Source organism: Mirounga leonina, unplaced genomic scaffold (genome assembly GCF_011800145.1).
Source record: "Mirounga leonina isolate KUSES-001 unplaced genomic scaffold, KU_Mleo_1.0 Mir_125, whole genome shotgun sequence".
Taxonomy (NCBI): Eukaryota; Metazoa; Chordata; class Mammalia; order Carnivora; family Phocidae; genus Mirounga; species Mirounga leonina.
In genome coordinates, this window is record NW_023270305.1 from 57,020,358 (window position 1) to 57,044,143 (window position 23,786).

At 38.1% G+C, this 23,786-nt stretch overlaps 1 protein-coding gene across 4 annotated transcripts in view; it reads left to right on the top strand.

Annotated features, from left to right (window-relative positions):
• The window catches only part of EFEMP1 (EGF containing fibulin extracellular matrix protein 1), a 59,986-nt gene that overhangs the window by 5,780 nt on the left and 30,420 nt on the right, over positions 1–23,786 (top strand). For all 4 annotated transcript variants that reach the window (XM_035001522.1, XM_035001521.1, XM_035001523.1 and 1 more), the window contains 2 exons: positions 206–254; positions 415–828. In XM_035001522.1, the coding sequence (XP_034857413.1) occupies positions 206–254; positions 415–828 (463 nt within the window). The remainder of the gene's footprint in view (positions 1–205; positions 255–414; positions 829–23,786) is intronic.

Below are 23,786 nucleotides of genomic sequence, written 5' to 3' on the forward strand. Positions count from 1 at the left end.
GGAAGGAAGGAAGGAAGGAAGGAAGGAAGGAAGGAAGGAAGGAAGGAGAAAATCTAGGGAATGTTAAACTACCCATCTCATCATCTATCTAGGACTCTAGAGCAAGGATTGTTGCCATAGGAATGAAGCTTTTAGAGTGACTTCTTAGGAAGTGGATACACCAATTAACTGTCTCCTGGTCCCATCTTTGATGTTTTCTTCACAGCAATGCACAGATGGATATGAGTGGGATCCTGTAAGACAGCAGTGCAAAGGTGAGCCAACTTCAAAGACTTCCCTTCTGAACATAGCTTTCTGTCTCCATCTCATGTCACTCTTGCTGTCCTGTTTGTATCTATCAAAAAGGCATGAGCATATATTTACATGTTCAGAGTTCCCTCTAAGATCCCTGATTTATTTTATTGTCGACCGCAGATATTGATGAATGTGACATTGTTCCAGACGCTTGCAAAGGTGGAATGAAATGTGTCAACCACTATGGAGGATACCTCTGCCTTCCTAAAACAGCCCAGATTATTGTCAATAATGAACAACCTCAGCAAGAAACACCCGCCGCGGAAGGCGTGGGTGCAGCGGCCAATGCAGCTGCCACGTCGGGGACAGGCGCTGGGGGCGTGGCGGCCACCGGCATGGCCGCCAGTGGAGTGATGCCCGGGGGCGGCTTCGTTGCCAGCGCAGCTGCGGTGGCAGGCCCGGAAGTGCAGACTGGCCGAAATAACTTTGTCATCCGGCGGAACCCAGCGGACGCTCAGCGCATCCCTGCCAACCCTTCTCACCGGATCCAGTGTGCAACAGGCTACGAACAGAGTGAGCATAACGTGTGCCAAGGTAAGCATGACTTACTATGCTAATGAGAATGTTCTTGTCCAAGTGCACCTCATGGTGATGATGGTAACAGCTCACGTTTACCGAGAGCTTCCCACACGCCACACACTGTGCCGAGGGCTTTGCCTGAATTATCATTTAATCATGGCAAAAATCCTAAAAGGGGGTTGCTGCCTGTATGGTCCTCATTTTGCAAATGAGGAAGCTGCGGCACAGTGGTTCTCAATCGTAGTGGCACCTATCTACGGTCACTTGGGAGCTTTTAAAACTTCTCCATATCCAAGCCACACCCCAGCCCAATTAAGTAAGTCTGGGGGGGCGGGGGTGGGTGGGTGGTTCTGGGCATCCATATTTTTTAAAGCTCCCCACGTGGTTCCAGGGTGCAGCCAAGTTTGGGAACCAGGGGTCACACAGGTGCTGAGAGTAGAACTCGCTTTCAAACCCAGGCAGGCAGAGCCAGGGTCACAGCTCTCAGAAGGAACAGCCAGATTATTCATTCGGACTTTGAAATTGTACTGTCAAGCTACTCCCTAAATGTCCTCGTTTGGGTTCTCAAGCTTTCTTTTCATTGAACTTGCCACTGATTTATTTTTCTCACTGAGGAATAAAGAAATGGGACTTCTGTTTCTTGTTACCTTTGGGGGCATCTCCCCCACTCACATTTATATCTTTTAAGTTCTCATCTGAGTACGTTTTGCTTATATCTCTTGCACCATGGCACCATCTGCTTGGGTTTTTCTGTTTATTTTCACAAGGAGTACACACATCATTGTGTGTTCTAGAAACAGTAGACTCATGCTAGCAAAATGATAAGAATCTTGGGCTTTGAAGATGTGTAGGATATTAGCTAACTGGACTGTGCTAAGAGATTTTGTTTCCATTTTCCTACTTAGCAAACCCTTTCAGATCTGCCTGGTGTGGAGCTTGTTACTGAGCTGGGCCATAGGAGCCCCAGACTCCTTTTGCACTGCCAGGGGCTGACAGAGTAGATCCCATATTACACCACAGGTGCCTGGTACACATTGGCCAGTGGAAAGCGTCCAGGAGTTTCTAACCTTCTACCTGCTCATGAGTGAGGACAACAGCATCTGCCTCCCTCAACACTGAGGGGTTCAATCAGGACCACCTAACTGCTGCATTAAGTGAAAGAAGCATCTTCTGTTGCCCTGAGATGCTGCCCTTTATGTGCCAGTTTTGAGTTTTATCTTCTGTATGAGATAGAGTTCAAATGGCTTATATATGAAGGACACCCATCATGCCCTGATTTTTATTATTTTATATTTTGTGTTCAAATTTTTAAGTACCTCACATCAAGAGCTAACCCATGCCGTGATGGTGTCACTTTTCAGAGGGCGCATCATATTAGCATCTGTTTCGTGTTACTGTCATGAGTCAGAATTCCAATAATGATGATGAATGCTTCAGCATCTGCTTGATATTCCGATATCTAATTTAAGGATTATGTCAAAGAGATAGGCTCATGAGGTTACTTTATGTATATGTGAGTGAATATTGATAAAAAGTATCTTGAGTTTATTTAAGATAGCAACTTTTAATTGTGTTATTTAAATATATAGTTGGATTGGAAGGTTTGGTGGTATTTTTCCTGAAACTGGAAAGTTATGCTGAAATTTTTTTAAGTATTGACTTTTATATACTGAATTATTTTTCATGCTTCAGATGTATATTTTAATGGTACTTAGGAGAAAAAAAAACAGATAAATGAATGGGTCATTTCCCACAGTGGCTTATAGTCTATCATTGATGATTGTGGTTGAATTCAAGAACAATGCCTAGAACTGAATGAAGAAGTTCTAGGATAGAGCATATTCAAGACTTACAACATTCATTGGTTATAGTAGAAACTGTATAATAAAATGTGAATAATAAAAATGAAATCCTATTTAATTTTTCTTAAAAAGATTTAGAACTACCTTACAAAATTACTTTTCACAGATTAAAACATTTGTAATTCTTCTGTGAGAACTTTTTTCTTTAGTTATAAGCTAAAACTATTAAATGCCTTGCTTACGATAGATTCTAAAAACATACTTAACTGATTGTGTGCACACAGGGTATTTCTAACCCAACTGTTCTACATAATTCAACCAATTTCTAAAACTTGGGATTGGGGTCTGTATCATTGAAAGCAGGGTTAAAAGTTTTTTGGATGACTTAAGGCTTAAGTTGGATTTCTTCCCACCTCACAATTTTGCAAAGTGCCCATAAATGTGGATTTACTTAATTGTTGATAAAAGGGGGTTATTTCATATGATAACAACAGGATAATCTGTCTAGGGAATCTGACTAACATAAGTGGAGTCACACTTGTGCCCGTTTATTATTGAGCTAATCAAACATGCAGTCCAGCTTCTTCTAATTGCCTGCAGATGCATGACATTCTCACTCCAGGCCAGCAGCACAAAATAATGTTTTATAACCAATGTGAAAGTGCGGGGACCTCTGCTTAAAACAATAATGTGCTCCAAGGACTTATATTTCTGACATCATTGTGGAGTTTGAAGAGCCTTCTGTTTTAAAAGAGATCTCCACTCCCTTTTAAATGTTTCATACTATGCCCAGTAATCCAAATACATTTACCATGGTTGCTGGATCAGAATAAATGAATGCCTGCAGATGAGTCATATCTGTATTAAAATTATTTCTTTTTTCCACATATATTTTTCAACAGGTACAGTTTATCATTACATAACCTAAAGCTGAGGACATTTTTTATGTAATGGCTGAAATTTGTACTGTGCTTCATTGTTAAAGTCAATCGTACCTTTGAACACACTATTACCAGTTACAGATGGCGCCTAATAATTTAAATACCAGTAGATATTTTAAGTGTATTCTATTTTATAAATATATTTTTAAAGATTTTATTTATTTTTAGAGAGAGAGATAAAGAGAGCAGGGGTGGGGGAGGGCAGAGAGAGAATCAAGCAAACTCCCCCTGAGCATGGAGCCCCACTCAGGGCTCGATATCATAACCCTGAGATCACAACCTGAGCCAAAATCAAGAGTCAGATGCTTAACTGAATGAGCCACCCAGGCACCCCTATTTTATAAATATACTTTTAACCAACTGTCTGTGTATAAAACATTCAGTGAAAACATGATTTTTTTTTACTCCTTTTCATGTATTTGTCCAGAATTTTTCAATTTTGTTCAAAAGGAAGACGTTTAAAAAGCAACATTACATCCAAATATCAATTCACACTGAGGAAGTTTTTTCAGACAATTTTTGCCAACCATGGCTGATACTAGGGGAGCAATTTGCACTGAGAATTTCAAATGACAGGCGCCATCCTTGGCAGCTAGAAAAATTACATGAATATCATTTTATTGTCCCATACCTGGAGTCATGTATAAATAAAGGTTTAGAAATCATTTCTCTATGAGCTATCATCTTTGTAAAAGACAACAGATATTCATCTGCTCCAAAAGGGAGGTGAGTGAATGGGAAATATATTATAACCCATTAATGGATCACTTTATTTTTCTACAACTTTATTGCATAGTCTCTGTGTATCTTCCTCAAAGGCAATGGATTTCAAAATCACTAGTTCAAGTTAAGAAAGGATTTTTTAAAATCATATATAACTTTCTAAAAACCTCATTCTTGTAGAAAAAAAAATCATTTGGGAACTGGCAAGTAAGAAGAGAAAGCATCAATTGCCCAATTTGAAGGAATTTGTTTACTTAATTGAACTTAACAAAAAAATTAAACATAACGTATTTTGTATAGCTGATAATTAAGCCATTACTAAAACCAGTCAGGATTTACAGGTATCATTACTACATGTTGCCAAAGAAACTGCAACATGAAAAAATCAACTTGATGCAAATGCCTAATGAAGATGATTATGGAGCCAAGCCAAGTGCAGCACCTGGCTTGTATTATATAAGGTATAACTGAGAGATGTGAAAACACAAACTAGGGTTTCCAACTGTCTCTGTTTACCCAAGACTATCCTGGTTCAAAAACTGAAAGCCCCGCATTCCCAGAAATGCCTCAGTCCTGAGCAAATGGGTTGGTTGATCACCCTAGCACACCCCCAATAATGGAATCTCTTGCACCTCACAGCCAAGAGTGAGAAAGTCTCAACGTTAAAGCCATTTTTTCAGGTTAGGGCATTGTTTGTCCAGTGAAATTTGTTCTTTTAATTTGTTTTGAACTTTCAAAAACGAATCTTCACTGATTTTTAAGTACCTGGACATAGCCTTTCTTTGCCATTGTCAGGATCCCACTTGCCAGTTTGTCAATAAGCTGGTTTCCACATTGTTCTAGACTTTGCACGTACAGAATACCTAGACATTAGCACCTACATACTTAGATACATGTCATAACATAGATAGCTCATTTTTCCACATTTCTGCTGGGAAAAAATGTACCACACAGCCAAATTAAATATCATGCTTCAACTATAAAGTTTTGTCAATTTTTTTTTAAAATTAGCTGTATTTTAAGTGATTTCATTTTTATCACTATTATCTGTGATTCAGGAGCAACTAAAAAAGCTAAAGAAAAAAATTGCTTTTTTATACAGCCTAAAGGAACAAAAAAAATTATGTTCAGGGTTTAAAAAGCTCTATGCTGTTGGGTATCACCTATTATCTTTTGCACATTTCTTTATAAACATAAGGATAACTAAAATACTATTTTGAAAAGGAAAGAAGTTATTATCTATACATCTACTTTTAAAAAGAGAAACTTGAACTAACATGTACAGATTCTCAGATGCTAGGGACGTCTTTCTTTGACTTCTTTCATTTGAAATTTAAATGATCTCATATCCAAAAGAGGATTTATAAATTATAGTTTAATCAAGTGGCTTAACATACCTGGCATTGTCATAACAAAAGAGCTTTCAAACACTACCCCTTTTTTTTTTTTTTGATCCTCACTAATGTCATTAGGGTTTCTCATTGCTTTGGTTAGTTTTGTGAGGAAATGCCTAATTTTTGTTATGTATAATTATACAACCCAGTGAAGAACTCTGATCTCAGAAAATAGATATCTTGCAAAAGGAAGACTATAATTGAGTAAATTATGATATTAACAGAAATGAATACTTCAAGCAGAAAGGAAAATGGGTATTTAGCCTGCTTACTGCTTTTCATTGTTTTTAATTGTTAATTGCCTTTGAGTATCTAAAAATTCTCTAAAGTCATGTAAATAAATGGGGGTCCAGTTTATAGGGATAACTTAATTACTTTTTAAATAAGCTGATGCAGTGCAATAGAAGTAATTGATTTTCTCCTGAAAAATCTAGCACAGTTTCGTAATTTACTTTCCCAAATACTATGGTCACTGAATGCCTAGTTCAGACATTTCTAATACAGGCGCCTGGGTGGCTCAGTCGGGGACTCTTGGTTTCAGCTCAGGTCATGATCTCAGGGTCATGAGATCAAGCCCCAGTTCAGGCTCCGAGCTCAGTGGGGAATCTGCTTGAGATTTTCTTCCTCTCCCTCAGCTCCTCCCCCTTCCTCACGCACAAGTGCTGTCTTGTTCTCTCTCAAATAAATAAATAAATCTTTAAAAAAAAAGACTTATTTCTAATATACATTTGTGAACAGTATGTATATGTATCTGATTCATGCACACTCAAGAAGTGTCCTTAAAATTGCTTCATAAAAATTGAATGGCACCTATTTGAGGTGAAAGGATGGAAGAGGTCAGTATGATCACACTTCTGCAACAAAAGACTATGCTGTATAACCACGTAAATCTATGATGTCATAGAGTGTGGTCCCTAGACTAGAAGCATTAGCATTATCTAGTAATTTATTAGAAATGCTAATTCCTGGGTCCCGTCAGACCTACTGAATCAGAAACTCTGGGGATGACACCCAACAATCTATGTTTTAACAATCCTATGATTTTGATGGGTGTTCAAGTTTGAGAACCAATAACCCAATTTAACCTTAACATCAGAAAATTGCATTCAGCTACAAAAATCAGAGGGTAGGGTCATAATACTTTACATGGAAAATGTGAAGTAGGAAAAAGAAACCATCAAAAATATATATATTCTGTTTCTAGGATAGAATATTCTATTTTACTTCTCTCACCTTTCTTATTGTCATCACCAGTACTCTGATTCTTAAACATGAGCGGTCATGAGTCCTAGTTAGTAGGGTATGATATGTGCAGTCTAGAGGAAAAGGAAGCATCTAAAGAAGGAAACAAGAGACCTTGCATCTCTCTATAAACCTGCAAATGTGAAATACCATAGCAATCCTTAAACTGTCAGTTGGTGAAACTCTTAAGTTCTGCTCTGGCTATGGTAATGGTTGGTGCTAAGAGATACTCATACCTTCTATAGGCATCCCCCTTATGCTCACAGCACAAACTGGTGAGATGAGATAATACTGTCTGGAGGTTTAGTTCATGCAGAGTCACAAATGAGGACCTTGGCCTTAAAGCATCTTTCATTTACCAAAGTGATAGGAGACCCTTCCACTATCAGATGCCCAGCTAACATCTCATTCTATTTAGAGTCTGTGAATATCATCAGATATTAGAAGAGTGTTCCCATAGTGTCTTCTGTTCAATTTAAACTTGATCAAGGATTTATTTCTCATCAAAGGCAAGATTCTCGTTAACACTAATTAACACTTAATCTGTGGAATGAATTTCCCTCTCCCTGTAGCAGCAAAAAGAAGCAGATGACAGTAGCATTGCAAGCCTGGGTAACTTCAGGAATGTGCACTGGTTACTGGCTCATTATTTCTTTCTCCAGCAGAAAGTCTCAAACCGCACTCTTTGAAATCAACAAGTTGCCCCATTTGTAAGGATTGCCTTTACACTTGCTGAATTACTGGCACAATTCTATTCTTTGAAACCAAAGAGTAAACAAAATTTGTCCCAAATGTGTTTGATTTTGCACGAATGTACAAATAAGTAATTCATGCCACATCTGAAATCCATTAGCATGCTTCTTTTTCCAGGAGGTAACTGTAAATTGCACACTAAAAAACAAAACTGATCAAGAAAACTGCATTCAAATATTGGCAGAAAACCACAGCTGTCATTGCAAGCATTTAGCCACAATTTCAGGCTTGTAGCTTGAACCTAACTGATTTGTAAACATTTAATAAAGATGAAGTGAAGAAATGACATGAAAGGAAGACTGAGTGGCAAGATACCAGCAGCAGCATGGACAACTTATTGCTGTCAATTTCATATGACAACAGATTCAAAGGAGGGAGAGACAGTGAATCAATGTTATGTAAATGTGTACTAAATAGACTGAAAAACTTAAGATTTGGGCAAAATCAATTTTTAAACCTTGAACTACTTTTCAAATAATTTTGCATCTGTCCTAGTCAAGGGTACCAAGCAATACCACAAGTGAAATTGATCAAACAGAACACAAACGCATTTAGTTAGTGCTCAACAAACTCAATCAAGTTTGAGAACTACTTTCTGTTGTGAGGCATTTTGATAAAATCAAAGTGGAAGGAAGGAGTGGTCATTGTCCTTAGGGAACTTGGCATCATTGACCCCTCAGTTATCAAAAGGCAATAAAAGAAACCAACCACAGTCCAGCAAAGTAACACACGGGACATCACAAGAAGTGCATAACCGAACTGCCAAAACTATCACCAATGTGTGATACAGGTATCCTTCCAATTTACTGAAATCTATATTTGGACAGAAAAAAAAAAAAAAACATGTCCCCAGAAATGTGGTCAAGAACAAAAGTTTGTTTCCTCCCTGGAATGGACCATTTTTAAAAAAAGATTTCATTTATTTATTTGACAGAGAGAGAGAGCTCAAGCACAAGCCGCCGAAGCTGCAGGCAGAGGGAGAGGGAGAAGCAGGCTTCCCACCGAGCAGGGAGCCTGACTCAGGGCTCAATCCCAGGACCTCAGGATCATGACCTGAGCTGAAGGCAGACATTTAACCACTAAGCCAGCCAGGTGCCCCTGGAATGGACCATTTAGAAGAGAATGATGAGGGGAAGTTGAGAGGTGTCATGAGGAAATTAAAATCCAAACAGTGGAGGAAGTAACCATAGTGTAGCCAAGCAGAATAGGTGAAAATCAGCATTGTGTTCCTTCTACCCTAGAATGGTTTCCCAGGAGAGTCCCCAGAAACAGTGTGCTGCTGATAGGATTGCTAACGAGGAAAGGCACAGGTGGAGGTGGAGGAAAACCTAATCAGAAAGTACACATAACGCTGAGCCACTACAGAGCAAACATCTATGACTGGTTCCACCCTCAGTAACTCTCCCTAGCAAAATACTAATATGTTCCTCCAGCTCTGTCTAAATTTCTTCCTGAACGGTGTCCTGTTTTATTTATTATTGAATAGACACTAAGCAAATGCATTTTTTTTTGTGCATGTGTGTGTGTTTAATTGAATAAATGAATGGCTTTTAAGCATCAGCTCAGGCTTACGGTTTACTTTGAGTTCTAAATCCATCCTTGTAAATGAGCTATTAAGTACCAAATATACAGATATAAGGTATATTTCCCAACTATATGTTATAGCCGGCGTTGGTGGTATAGTGGTGAGCATAGCTGCCTTCCAACTATATGTTATCAAATTTCTCATTAATAATTGGGGTCTTAGATACCTTGTTCCCATTTTAAGCTTAAGCAGCTTGAAAAGAGCTATAAAGTCTATTCTTTATATCCTAGATTGTTAGGTTTTTAATAAACACTGGTGAATAAACAGGTTTCTATTATCCCTAGAGCAAAACTAGTAACTGGAAATACTAGATTTTTGTTGTTGTTGTTACTTTCTGACAAGTCATTTAACTAGTGAATGCCTCTTTGTATCAAATATATAATTCCTCAGAAATCTAATGGTGAGTAATGAAAATACAGTTGTTTGGGGGAAATGTTAATATTTATGATATTTGAAGTGACATAATCATAAGGCTGGAAAATATTTATGTAAACCCTCTGATATTGTGAACAAGCTCAAGGCACTTGATAAAGCTCTCAAAAATAAGAGTAAGAAAGGAAGAAAGGATCAGAGCAATCCATCTTGTTCATTTTCCTCAACTACCAGCCAGAAATTATCCTTTTTAAGTCAACTTTGTTCAAATGCTGAAGGGTAGAATCCAGGAAAGTCACTTAGGTGGGTGTAGGTGACTTAAAGAAGTACAGTTCTGATCTGGTCCCAAGGTAGGAAGAGCTGAGTTGCTTGGGAGGTGAGAAGAAAATCCGTGGATCCCAGGGGCCCAGGAAGAAAGAACCCAGCTTCCTGAGGGCCCCTGGGGAGCTAATAACTAGCTTATACTTGAACTGTAGATGAAATAAGAGTGTCAAGTAGGGAATAGAACCAGAGACATCTGCAAAAGCTGTTTGTATAGCTTTTATGTATGTCCAGCTAAAATAAGAATCATGAGGAATTGAAACTGCCATTGTGCATATAGTTAAATCCCAAAAAGTTCCAGCAACTGTAATGAAACAAATTTTGCACCCTAAACAGCTATGTGTGCTGTAAGGAATCTACTCCTGCTCCCTTGAGTGGAGGTGTAGAACATCATCCAAAATGGGAAACAACTCATGGAGTTCTATTCAGTGTCCTCCCTGGAAACCAGGTCTATCACAATCAAGATCTTTTGTTCAATGGTGATTAGTTAGATTTTACTTGTGAAATATTTTGCAGCAGAGTTCTCCTGTCATACATACATTCACAAATGAGCATGCCATTAAATCATGGTTGACATTTTTACTATCTGGTAAAAAACTTAAATATCTCAGTATTTTGGTAAAAAGTAATTTTTTACCAAAAATTACCAAATTTTTACCCAGTATTAATTATGAAGAGCAGTATGTCTGTTTTTCAGAGTCTGCTGTTGAATCCCTTAAACTATTGTTGAAGAGGCTTCTTAGAGAATTAGTTCAACTCTAATTATTCTCCCAAAATACAGGAGCAATTGAGGTATCTGGCATCAATTTAACTTTACTAAACCCACTAATGAATTTTTTTCTAATCACTGTGTTTCATAATTTGAGGCCTGAAGAGAGATTATTATGTAAGACGGTTTTCTGTCCTTATCCATGCTCTTTCCTGAGCAGTTTGTGATATCAGAAGACACCTCATCTAAAAGAGAAAAGGACATTCTAAAAGAGGTTGTTAAAAGAAACCTCAGAAATCTACCTCTGACAGCTTGACGCCCCCTTTCTTGCCTAGCTTGCATTTATTCCCACTCATACATGTGTATGCACACATACACCTACTCAGGTTCATACCTATATACAGACATATGCACAGACATGTATGAGGAACCATCATTTTTGGTAGGAAAGTAACATGTATCCAAATCAAACCAATCAAAGCTGATAAAGTTTCTAAAATGATTTCATTACTCTCTCATTATTTCTGTAAAATCAACACTGGAAACTGCTTTCTAAATTCATGTGTTTACCTATCACAAGAGAATAGGACACCTTGGACAGCTACTGAATTATTTAATCAACAAGTAATTTTGTTAGTTGGAGTAGAGTAGAGACAGGGTCAACAAAACAGAAGCAAAAGTCTTAGGGGGTGACCTCTAAAGCCCTGTTGTCTTACACTTCTACAGCACCCTGGTTATTTCTTTACTAATCCTTCTTAGAGATTTACTTGGATTCTATCCTGACCCACCTCTGTATTCTACAATGAGAAACGGAATTTTTAACAAAATAAACTTTTTAGGTAGACCCTCGTAGAATGGATTTAAAAATAGCTTATTTGGGCCTGACACTAAATCCCCATGCTCTTTCATTCTTCAGACTTTGGTAAATTATATAGTCTGGAGGTAGCCCAGAATAAAAGTCCACTCAACAAGCAAGGCAGAAAATTCCAGTCACTCATGGTTAATTAAACTTCCCAGTAAAAGCTGTGGGTCCTTTTTGTAAAAATAGTTCATGACCTGGCATATCAAAAGTACCCTAATCCAGGGAGGTAGCCAGAGGGGGAAAGAAAATCCTCCCACACAAGCTGGTAAAGATACAGGGCTTTGTTCTGCACTTCAATTGCATGACCTTCCTTCTTTAGTGGTTGAAAAATAAATAAATAAATAAGCTAATGATAAAAAAAAAAAAAGAAGCTAAATGAAAGAAGGAAACTTAATCATGGTGCAATTTAAGCAGCTAATGATAGTTCTGAAATACCAGGAAAAATTATTTGGTGAATAGCTCATTCAAAAAAAAAATGTTAAATAACAAAACCATTGTAAATTAGAATTCAACTCTAAGTAAACTAAAAAATCTTCTCATTGATTTTTCAATTTAAGCGGAAAAATGGATTGTGTAAGCATGCCAGAGCCATAGTTTTCAATAAACCAAGCTGTCACAGATGGTTAATACCCCAAATAGACCATCAGAATATCACTCTATTAGAAGATCTTGGGCTTGTAAAAACCCAGCCACACACAGTATTAGGGTTCTGATAGAAAGTTTTAAAGAATTGTTGGAAAATCTGGTTATAATATCAAAGTCAGGAGTAGGCAGAATTACACATTACGAAAAGTGTTACAGAGAGTCATAACATGGTTTTTCTTGGTAAAATACAGTTTCTGGTCTCATATTAAGGGAACAGTTTATAGTGACAAGAAAAAATAAGGAAGACCTCAACAAGGAAGATTGCATGAATTATTTGATTAAATATGAGTAGTGTTTTGAATTTTCTCAAGAGCTTAAAAAAATCAAATAAAGGTCCTGAGAAGAGGGTAAAACTACCTGCAAGTTACTCAGTGTAGTTCTCAGGTTAGGAAAAGAAAAATCAATGCAGATTCAAGTTCAGACCATGTCTTTGCACTGAATTTGGAGAGCTACATTTACAAATTGTTCTAAAAAATGACACATCACTGGTATGTCAATTCTACTCAGCAGAAAGAAAACACCACTTTCCCTTAAAGGAGAAGAAATAATTTCTCTTCGCTGTGACAGTTAAGTGAACCTCTTATCCACAAAGTTCACAACTGAGTAACTGCAGTTGCTGAAAATTCATGACTTAAGTGTTGCTTGCTCATTGACTGATTGTAAATATGTATACCAAATATTATTAGGATGAAATGGTGAAGCCTATTATGGGACTTCCCTGGCTCCTCTGCTGAGAGACTCAAGTAACAGTGACACTCTCCCCCCAACACTACCTGCCATCACCACATACCACTCGGTATGAAAATCAGTCATCTAGGGAAAAAGCAAAAAAAAAAAAAAATGCAGTGAACACCTGTTAGGGTAGAGGCCAGGACCATATTCACACATTTGTGGAGAAAAAAAGCAAGATAGGGCAAACAGCTGAGCCATAACCTTCTCTTCCAGGAATCTCCTCTTACCCTGGGAGTCAGGAGCAGCTGTAAGAAGAATGAGGGTCAGGGCGCCTGGGTGGCTCAGTCCGTTAAGCGACTGCCTTCGGCTCAGGTCATGATCCTGGAGTCCCGGGATCGAGTCCCGCGTCGGGCTCCCTGCTCGGCAGGGAGTCTGCTTCTCCCTCTGACCCTCCCCCCTCTCATGTACTCTCTCTCATTCTCTCTCTCTCAAATAAATAAATAAATCTTTAAAAAAAATAAAATAAATAAATAAATAAAAAAATAAAAGAAGAATGAGGGTCAGAAAAAAAGAGATGTAGAATGGAACTGAAAGAGAGAGAAAAGGAGAGCAAGATAGGAGCTTTAAGGACAATGAGCAAGTGTAGACTACACTAATCGAAAATAGGTTCTACTGAAGTATCTCATAAAATGGTATTACAATTACCAATTTTCCACTTATGTTCATACATACAAATGGATATTTTCCTCAAAAAAAAAAATGATGAAGAAAAGGAAGGGTGACTGAATAAATCAGTTTTACTGTTTTTATAAAATTGGCTAATGGAGTCTTTAAATTTGCAATTCAATTGTCTAATATGTTTTTTAGAATCTTCTATATATTATATGTGATAGACCAGTGCTTCTCAAATTTTATTGCAAAACGAATTACCTGGGGATCCTATTAAAATGAAGATTCTCATTCAGTAGGCCTGGGATGAGACCTGAGATTTCACATTTCTACAAAGCCCCTAGATTTTGTGGATATATACAGAGCCTGTCTTCCAATAGTTGAAAGTTTGTGCTTCCCACCAAGAAGCTGATATGTCTAGTAATTCTTCATCCTCTATTTTCTGCCTTTAGCAAAATGTGTTATAATCTGGATAATTTGCTGTGGTGAGGTTTTATTTGTTCATTTGTTTTTTCAAAAAGATATTTTTCTCCTCTGGTTAGTACTCAGTTTCTCCCATGTAAATTCCATTGTTACAGCTACAGCTGTAATAAATACATAGATATTTCCTTTGCTTACTAATTAATAGAATTATCTCCTGTAGTGGAATGTTTTTATGGTTGAATGCTCAGGAGGATCCCAGAAAGTAGTCTTTGGCAGCAAAGAGTGGCAAAACCCCCAGGAAACTCAGCAAGAGACAAAAGTTCCCATCTGGGTCTTCTCCTAAGTGATTCTGACTGTATTAAGCCAGTTAGCCTCTCTGGGCATCAGTTTTCTCAGCTGTTAAAATGAAGAAGTTGTCCTTCCCAGCTCTTATTCAAAACAATTGTAAAAGAATAAGAGAGAAATTAAGAGAGAGGTAAAGTAAAGAGAGTGAACTTTGCCTAGATTATAAAGTTTCCAAGTGTGGTAGCCATATGGCTCTTGATTGATACATGCCTGGCCTTTAAACTGCTTATATTGATAGGAGTTCTTCTTTGCCTTTCATATGGTATTTTGTCAGGGAAACATACCAGAACAAGTTAAAATGTGCCCTGGGAAGAATGCAGGTGCATTCTGTGATTATAATAACATTAATGACTCAGAAACAAAAAAACAGACAGTTCTAATGACGTGAAGCTTTATTGACAAAACAGTTCACACCTAGTATGGTTGTTTGTTAAGTCTGGACCAAATCACTGAAGCTTTAAAGCTAGATCACTGCAGTCTTTTCCCCAGGCACTGACACGGGTAATTATTGTGGTTCATGTCATAGCCCAGGACTCCATTTCAATCCTAGCAGAGAAAGGAGTTATTTTTATTTTGGTGCACTTTTTTGCATGTATTAATATAAGCTGCTTTAATATGAAAGGTGCCAACACTAAATGTTAAAGGCTCTGTATTATTTTCTTGATTCTGAATTAAGATTTCCTGCCTTCCTAAGTACCTTTCAGCAAAGAACAATCTGTTTAAGTTCTATAAGTCTGTTCATTTCACATTTTGGGATATTTTCAGCCTCAGACTCAAACCAGGTTTACAACCAAAGTAACCAGTCTTTCCTGAGTGTATGCGTTATTATACATCACACAGAAACCATAAGGAAGTCTACACACTAGTTATCTGTTGCCACATAACAAATTACCCTAAAACTTAGCGGCTTAAAACAACAAACCCTTATTATCTCACATTTTTTCTGGGTCAGGAATTGAGATGTGGCTTAGCTGGGTCCTCTGGCCTTGGGTCTTTCACAAGACTGAAGTCATCTCTAGGCTTCACTGGGTAAGATCCACTTCCTAGCTCCCTCACTAGTGGTTGTTGGCAGGATTTACTTCCTGCCTCTGTTGGTCATGAGTTCGTCCTCCTTCAACTCCTTGCCACATACACCTCTCCATAGGCCATCTCACAATATGGTACTTCATCAGAGTAAGCAAGTGAGGGGGCAAGAGAGAGAGAATGCTACTAAGACTGAAGTCACAGTCTTTTGTGACATAATCATGGAAGCGACAACCCATCACTTTTGCCATATTTTGTTCATTAGAAACAAGTCACAAGATCCAGTCCACATTCAATGGTATGAATGCCAGGAGTCTGGAATCATGTGGGAGCCATGCCTACCACAATCTATAATGAAAATTCCCCTCCATTTATTCCAAACCAAACCTTTAGAGTAAAATCTAGAATTTTGAATGGTTTCAAAAAGCAAAATATGAGTTAAAAAGCAAAATGCACCCACCTCCCCAGCAGTGCAGGAGACTGGATGACTCATTCAGATACACAGCCTGATGGGTGTGGTTGAAATAGGCAGAGTACTGTCTGTAAGAAGAACCTCGCTCTTCTGACAGTTCATTCTGAATGAATGTACCCTTCTCTCCTTCATGGACTTGGAACTTCTAAAATGCTACCAATCCTCTCCAAAACCACGCCTAAATAATTGTGACTATATCCTTTGATTCTGAAACTTTGTATTTAAAAACCCCTTTAATCTACTCTATAAATAAATATCCATGAAACAAAAACTTTATGAGCAAACAGAACTACCTTTATTCTTGCAGATCAGCATATACCTACATGCCTGTTACATAAAATAAATTTAATAAGCATTCCTCTTGCTCTCCATGTTAACTTTCATCCTAGACATCTGTGATATTTATGTGTTTGCTAGGGAATCATGGAAAATGTTCTCCATCTCTCCCATAGAAACCTCTGTTCTGTTTTGGTCTCATTTTTCTTCCTTCAGCCTAGTTAAAAGCCTGTGCCTAGAACTGTCATTTTTATGTTTACACTTGTTTACATCTTTTCTTTTGCCTCAAAAGTCTACTAAGAGACATGTACTGAGCATAACCTAAGATTACAATAAATAGGTTATGTAAGACTTAAAAATTCAGAAGCCATAAAATCCAACATGTATTTTCTTGGGATTCTAAGGAGTAGATATGTTGATTAGGAGGCAGGATAGTGGCTTGTTTTTCAACAAGAAGACAATAACAGAGGGAAAGAAAAAAGAGAAAAGATATATGAGTAAAAACAGAAAAATCAGTGAAGATGGAAACCAAAAAATTGAACAACGTATAGGAGAACCTATAAAATCAAATGGCGGCAGGTAGGGAAAGCCACCAGCCACATCCAATCTCTCCTAAAAGAATATTCTAGTAGCTAAATTGTAAATTAACCAGATGGAAAGAATAGATAAAAGGCTAATGCAGCTATTAAAAGGAGTAAAATCCAAAGGAAGTGTTTTTTTTTCTTAAAATGGAAAGGTACCAAATGTTAAATTGCCTTTTAAAGTGCATGATACAGCTCTGAGTGGAATGTAGTACAGTTTCTCTTTGGTTCACTCTCCCCAGAATTAGTTCCCAGATTTGCCCAGGTGTCTCTGATACCAATAATAAAAACCTCTGTGGGCCTGTTGAGTAGGCTAGGATAAATGGGTGCTTCAGCTTCCAGGTAGAGGCCAGCCTCTGGCCTCAGGCCTGGAGCATCCTGGGGAGGTGGGTCTGGCCCACGGAACAGGCAGTGAGAGCTGGGGAAGCCTTCAAGGGGGCTGCTAGTCAGATCTGGTTCCCCTTACCATGAAGTCCAGAGAGGAAAAAAAAAAGTATTACGCTCATAAAATTTCTTCATATTCAACCATCCATTTGCTAATACATTCTCTTGACATAAGTAGTCCCACTAAATTCCTCTTTCCTCATCACTAACTCTAAAATGACAGCTTAAGGATTATCCTTTCTGCCATTTACCGTGAAACACAGCTCCAAACCAGTTTGTTGTAGGTTTCTGAGCTTAACCACATAGCTCACACTGAGTGGATAATCAATCATTCTATGACTAAATCCATCTGGAACAAATTTGAAGATGTGGCCATGTAGGGTTTTTTTGTTTTGTTTTGTTTTGTTTTTTTGGAAAAAAAAAATTAAACTGAAACCAGAGTTGATCTCTTTTTTCAAAGGTTTAAAAGAAAAAAATATTATAAAACTCAGCAATGACTTCCCCCACCGCCAGAACTCATGCATGCTCTCTGAGTAAGATTGGTTCTGTCCTGCCCCATTTTGCATTTCATTTAATTTTTCAGTGAGATGATCCTTGAATGCTTTGGAGGAGAGTCCCCTTCCCAGAGAATGAGGTCATGATCCCTCCTTGGGTAGAAGGAAAGGGGGACATTGTGTGGCCAGGTTGTCACCATAACTTCATGCTGATCTTAAATTCCCAAACGTGCAGGACTCAAATGAGGGATTATGGAACTAAAAAGCCTATTGCTGGCCATTCTTGCTAGATCCACTACTTTTTGCCCTGTAAGCATTAAAAGATCATTTAAATATCATGAGCCTTGGCTTTAAAGAACTGCACCTTTCCCTCACCAGACCCCAAATTGTTCATGTAAATTTAGGATGTATTTTCTCATGTATACTCTGATATCTACATGATTCATGCATTCATTTGTTCAATTTTAGTCATTTATTCATCAATTCATGCATCTATATATTCAGCTAATATGTATCCAAACTGTACTAGATGCCTAGACATAGCACCTTTCTTGCAAGGACTTTTCAGGCTATCTGAAGTGGTAAGGTAAGGTCGGATTTTAAAAAAATTAAATGATACAAATAATTCAGCTTAACAATTCAAGTCAACAAAACTTTAGTCAAGAGCCTCAGTCCCCATGGAGTCAATCATAAAAGCAGTGGTGGGAGTGCAGAGGAGGGATTGCTTGCTACAATCATGGGCCATAACGGGTTTTTCCAGAGGCAGTGGATGTAATCTGGGTCATGAAGGATGAACTGGATATAAATAATCCTGAGAAGAGAAAAGGCAGGCTTTGCTGGGTAGATGCCCTATATGCAGAATAATGGTGACAATATCCTGTCGCTGTTTGGAGTGAGGGAAAGGGGGGCTATTGTGGGGACCACAGGAAACAAGATAAGAAAAGTCATTGGAGGACAGTTTGTAGGAATCCTGAATTCTTGGTTAAGCCATTTAGATTTAGTCATGTCATAACTTGTGAAAGATTTTGAGCAAAGAGTGACATAATGAAAACGCTACCTCCAAACAGTTGTAGGATGAGAGGGAAAAATAAGTATACACATATGGTTAAACGTGTTAAATCATCTTAATAGGACTGGGATGGGAGATGGGGGCAGATCTGACTTCTTGTAAAGTGAGTGAGTTCCTCAAAAAAAGTTACATTAATTTTCATGTACTGTACATACAATACAATGCTAATAAGCATAAAAAAAGTTTGATCCACAAGGACTATTTTCAGGATCATAATAATTTGTTTAAAATCATTTCTAACAGACACATTCATTATTTTTGCAAATAAGTGATGAGTCAAATCCTGACTCAAAGACGATTCTAAACAAGTTCCACTCTAAGTAGGATAAACGGTTTATAATATTGTTTAGCAATATATTTATTCATAGGTATTATAAAGGTAAACATCAAATAGCAATTTAATAATATTTTGGTGTAGTTTCAGCTCCTATGCCCCATGAAATAACCAATTCGGAGCTAAACAAGCCCTTATATGATCTTCTGAACAGTCAGCATTTCTGCCTTGTGCTCACATCCATTAAACTGTAGAATGTTCATTAGTCATAATATATGGCTGAAGGAATACAGAGTAAGTTTCTAACCATAAATTACATCTGAGGATAGACCTTTAACAGCAGGTGCTCTTATTTCTAATATGGTTAAGGCTGTGATGCTGCAAAATGCAATGAACGTAACCTAAGCAGAGTCATGCCCTGATTATAACAAGGTTTTTTGCAATTACAGGAAATTATGGCAAGAGGTAACTACCCATAGGCTCACTCTCCCCACTAAGTCCCCTACCATCCATTTTGCATATAAGCATGAATGAAGGAATAATCTGGTTATAAATAGAGGAGAGCAAAAAGTTCTCCCAGTACGGGGCACCTGGGTGGCTCAGTTGGTTAAGCAACTGCCTTCGGCTCAGGTCATGATTCTGGAGTCCCGGGATCGAGTCCCACATCGGGCTCCCTGCTCAGCGGGGGGTCTGCTTCTCCCTCTAACCTTTCCCCTCTCATGCTCTCTGTCTCCCATTCTCTCTCTCAGATAAATAAATAAAATCTTAAAAAAAAAAAAAAGTTCTCCCAGTATGGCTAGGGGAAATGTATTTCCTAGTTAACAGTTACCTTAATTAAAAATGAGAATTTAGGGTGCCTGGGTGGCTCAGTTGGTTGGGCGGCTGCCTTCGGCTCAGGTCATGATCCTGGAGTCCCTGGATCGAGTCCCGCATTGGGCTCCCTGCTCGGCAGGGAGTCTGCTTCTCCCTCTGACCCTCCCCCCTCTCATGTGCTCTCTCTCATTCTCTCTCTCTCAAATAAATAAATAAAATCTTTAAAAAAAATGAGAATTTAAATGGAGTACAAAAAGGGGAGGAGAGGTTTGGAAGGGCTGTTTGGGAGTGGGGGTAAGGCTGGACTGCTAAGCTGATAAAGCAAGAACTTAAAAACATAAGAATATATAGTTTATGAAATAATCCAAAAGAATTTTAACTGGATTTAGATCTCACTTCACTAAGTCGTGATACTATGTGTGTGTGTGTGTGTTTGTCTATGCGTTTAAGACTTACGCAACAGCTAGAATTTTGCAAAGGTAAAACAACTGTTCTGTTTATTGATCTATTTAAGTTTCAATTCTAAAACACTTCATAGGCAATAGTCATACCTGTACTTCTCCTTAAAAGTGGGGTCTTCTAGAGATGATGTGTTAGTTGCCTAGATTTACTTTATTCTTTTATACTGGATTTGGGAATAAGATGGGGAAAGAAAATTTTAACATTTGCTTTGTTAATTACAGTTTGGGAGATGGCACAAGACCACTAAATATCATATAACTGTAAGATTATTCAAGAAGCCTTGAGTTGAGTAACTATTGTGTGCAAAGCACAGTAGGTGCTGAGAATACAAAGATAAAAAAGCTTATAATGCCCGCCCTCAAAAGCTCACAGTCTAAGAGAGAGTGGACATTAGTTACAATGTGGCATTTTGAGTCTCATTTTAAAGACTTCCTAGAGAAGGTGACACCAGTCTTTAGTCTAAGGAAGTTGTGGGAATTAGCCTTTAACAAATTGGGGGAAGGGAAGGACGGAAGGAGAATGTTCCATGCAGAGAGAACAGCACTTGCTAAGGTCCTGAGTAAAAGACAGAAGGGAACAAGTGTTCTGTATGATTCAGTGTGTAGTACATGATGGTAAGCAAGGATCAAATCATGAAGGGCCTTGCACATCACGTTAAAAAGTATGAATTTCATCACTGGAAAGTGACATAATGAGTTTTCATCTGCACCAAGTGAAAGATGTCCTATATAAATATGAAACTTCTGCAAATCCAAATGAAGTCCACTCTCTTTGCTCACAGAGGAGGGAAACACATCATTTACTTTCAAAACATTTCTGAATCCTAACTTTGTTAGCCCAATTAGATAGTTTCATTGTAAGTAATTAGGATAGGTTTTATTTTCCACTTATAACTGCAAATTAATAGAGGCAATTAATTAATAAAGGCAAATTAAGTATGAATTTCATTCTAAAAATAGCACAGCTCACATTTTTAGCCAAATAAAGTGCATTGAGGAAAATATCTTAGCTCAAAGAAAAGTTTAAAACATCAGCATTAAAAATCCACTCGGCATTTAGTGCATTGTTCTAGGCTATTATGATTTTATCCACCCAGAATATAAGTGTAATTCTTAAAAGATTTTTACTACTTGGGGTTTGTTCCATCTTAAAGCTCGTACTAAAACTTATTGGAAGACTAATTTGAAAGTAAAATTTCACTCTGCCTTTGCAGAAGCTACAAGATGTTCTACACACTCACCTTATTTGGCATAGCATTCCTTAGTCTTGTTAAAAAAAAAAAAAAACATAATAACAATTATATAAATACTATGGAAGCATTGAATGTTACTTATTATGTTTTGCCATGTTGTAAATAACGGTGCCAGAATTTATGCATCATATCCAATGAAGAGCTCAGTTGGTACCTTCAACAAATTGGGGCCATAAAATTTATATAGGCCATTGATGTGTACCTAGGGTTATTCAGCAGCCGGTTTCCTAATGAAGAATGCCAGAAATCAGTAGTTGGAGCAAAACTTGTTTAGGACCCTGAACCAGATAAAGTGCCAGGGGCACACCTTTACCCTTAAGATGGCTCTAGTTAAGGAGGTGGTTGGGAGCAGCTAGCTATTCAAGACCTATCCAAGGCAGTTGACTTTCTAGAGGTAACAAATTTGCTGCTACTGTTCTTTCTTAACAAGGATACAGCTGTCACAAAGTCAGCTGGACAAGCTGCTTTCTGTAGTGATCTTACATTAACCAAAGAAACCTGGGGAAAGAAGCATAAAGAAGGTGGGCCTGAGCTGAACCTTGAAAGGGAATCTATCCTGTTAAAGTAGAGAAGCTGGGGAGAGGCTCACGGGCAAAATCAGACAGGTGGAAACAGGTGTCTTACACATGGCAATACGTAGCCTGACTGATGTGGAGGATTATGTAACAATGCATCGAAAAGGGGCACCTGGACTGTGCAATCGGCTGAGCAACAGACTCTTGGTTTCCGCTCAGGTCTTGATCACGGTGATCACAGGTCAAGGGATAAAGCCCCGCATCAGGCTCCGTGCTCAGAGTGGATTCTGCTATGGATTCTCTGCCTCTGCCCCTTCCCCCACATGAACTCACTCTCTCTCTCTCTCAAATAAATAAATAAAATCTTAAAACCTTCCAAAAATTGGAATCTAAGGAAAAGACTAGTTTTTGTATTAAACCACCTGTTATGTTGCAGTGAGGCTCAAACTAATCATATAGGACCTTCTGCATTTTATGAACATCTGTGTGAGTAGCGATGAGACTAGCTGCAGGTGTTGGAGTTCTGGGGGCCTGGACAGCAGTCCACCTTCACTGAGAAGATAAAGATGGCAGGGGCACCTTGCTGAGCTGCCAGAGGGTGCACTGGAGGGTCACAGCACTGGGCCATAGCACTCACAAACCACTGCTGAAGTAGCAGCACCCAAGACCTACAAACCAGTGGGAGACGTCCTAACACTACTTCGGAGGTAACGGCAGTCAGAGCTCTCAAGTTAGAAGAATGGTCTGTCTGATCGGGGTGAAATTGAGAAAGGGCAAATGTAAAATTGAACATTTAAATAGGAAGAAGGAGTCAGAAATGCAGGATAGGGAAAGATAGAATAAATAAAAAGATGACAGAGGGAAGTCAGCCTAGCCACCTGCTGGTTTGTCACACTGTCACCATAGGCATAGGGTTTTTCTTCATGCTTTAAATTCTTTCACTATTTTTGTTGATTTTCTCTGTTAAACCCTTAATATGGAAACAAGAGTCTGTCATATCCACATACATAATTTGCCTGTAACTATGATGAAATCATTGGGAAGAGGTCATTTAGTGTTTGAAGAAAACCAAAATTAATATACCTAAAGAATATTTTTTAATATGCCATGGTTTTGCCATATTACTAGCATAGCATTTACAAAACAAAAACTTTTGGCTCCAAATCAAACTCTCCTGTATGATATGATTAAATGGGTGCTTCAACAACCACAAGTGATTATGTAGATCACCATGATGTTTTGTGGAGACTCCCGCTCATTTGAAAAGTCAGACATCGATGTTTTCATCTTACGTATTCATCCTTATGAATAAACAACCAGAAATACTTGCCCTAACTTTACATGTGGTTATTTCCACTACATTTGAAAATACTCCCCATCTGTTCTTTAGTCCTTATTATAATTTCATCACTGCCTTGAAAGATGATGACCATAATGTCCTTAACATAGCCATTATAATAAAAATTGCTGCTGAAATTTATCTCTTCATAGCTTTTTCATAGTTGGAACTTGTTCACACAAAAGTTCTTTCTCAGAGTTACATATAGATTCTAATTAGAGCTCCAATTAAAGCTATGTTTGCTAAGTAGTCTTTATAAACGTTAACACTCCATTGCCATGAAGGGGGTCCTACAGCCATTAACTGTTCTTTCATATCACAAAATATTATGAAATGCAAAAGATGCTAGATTTTTTTTGCTTTCCCATATCTCTTTTGTTTGAATGTTTGCAATTTCCCTAATAAGAAATAGCTTTTTTTTTTAAGATTTTATTTATTTATTTAATTGACAGAGAGAGAGAGAGAGAGACAGCATGAGAGGGAACACAAGCAGGGTGAGTGGGAGAGGGAGAAGCAGGCTTTCGGCCGAGCAGGGAGCCCGACGCGGGGCTCGATCCCAGA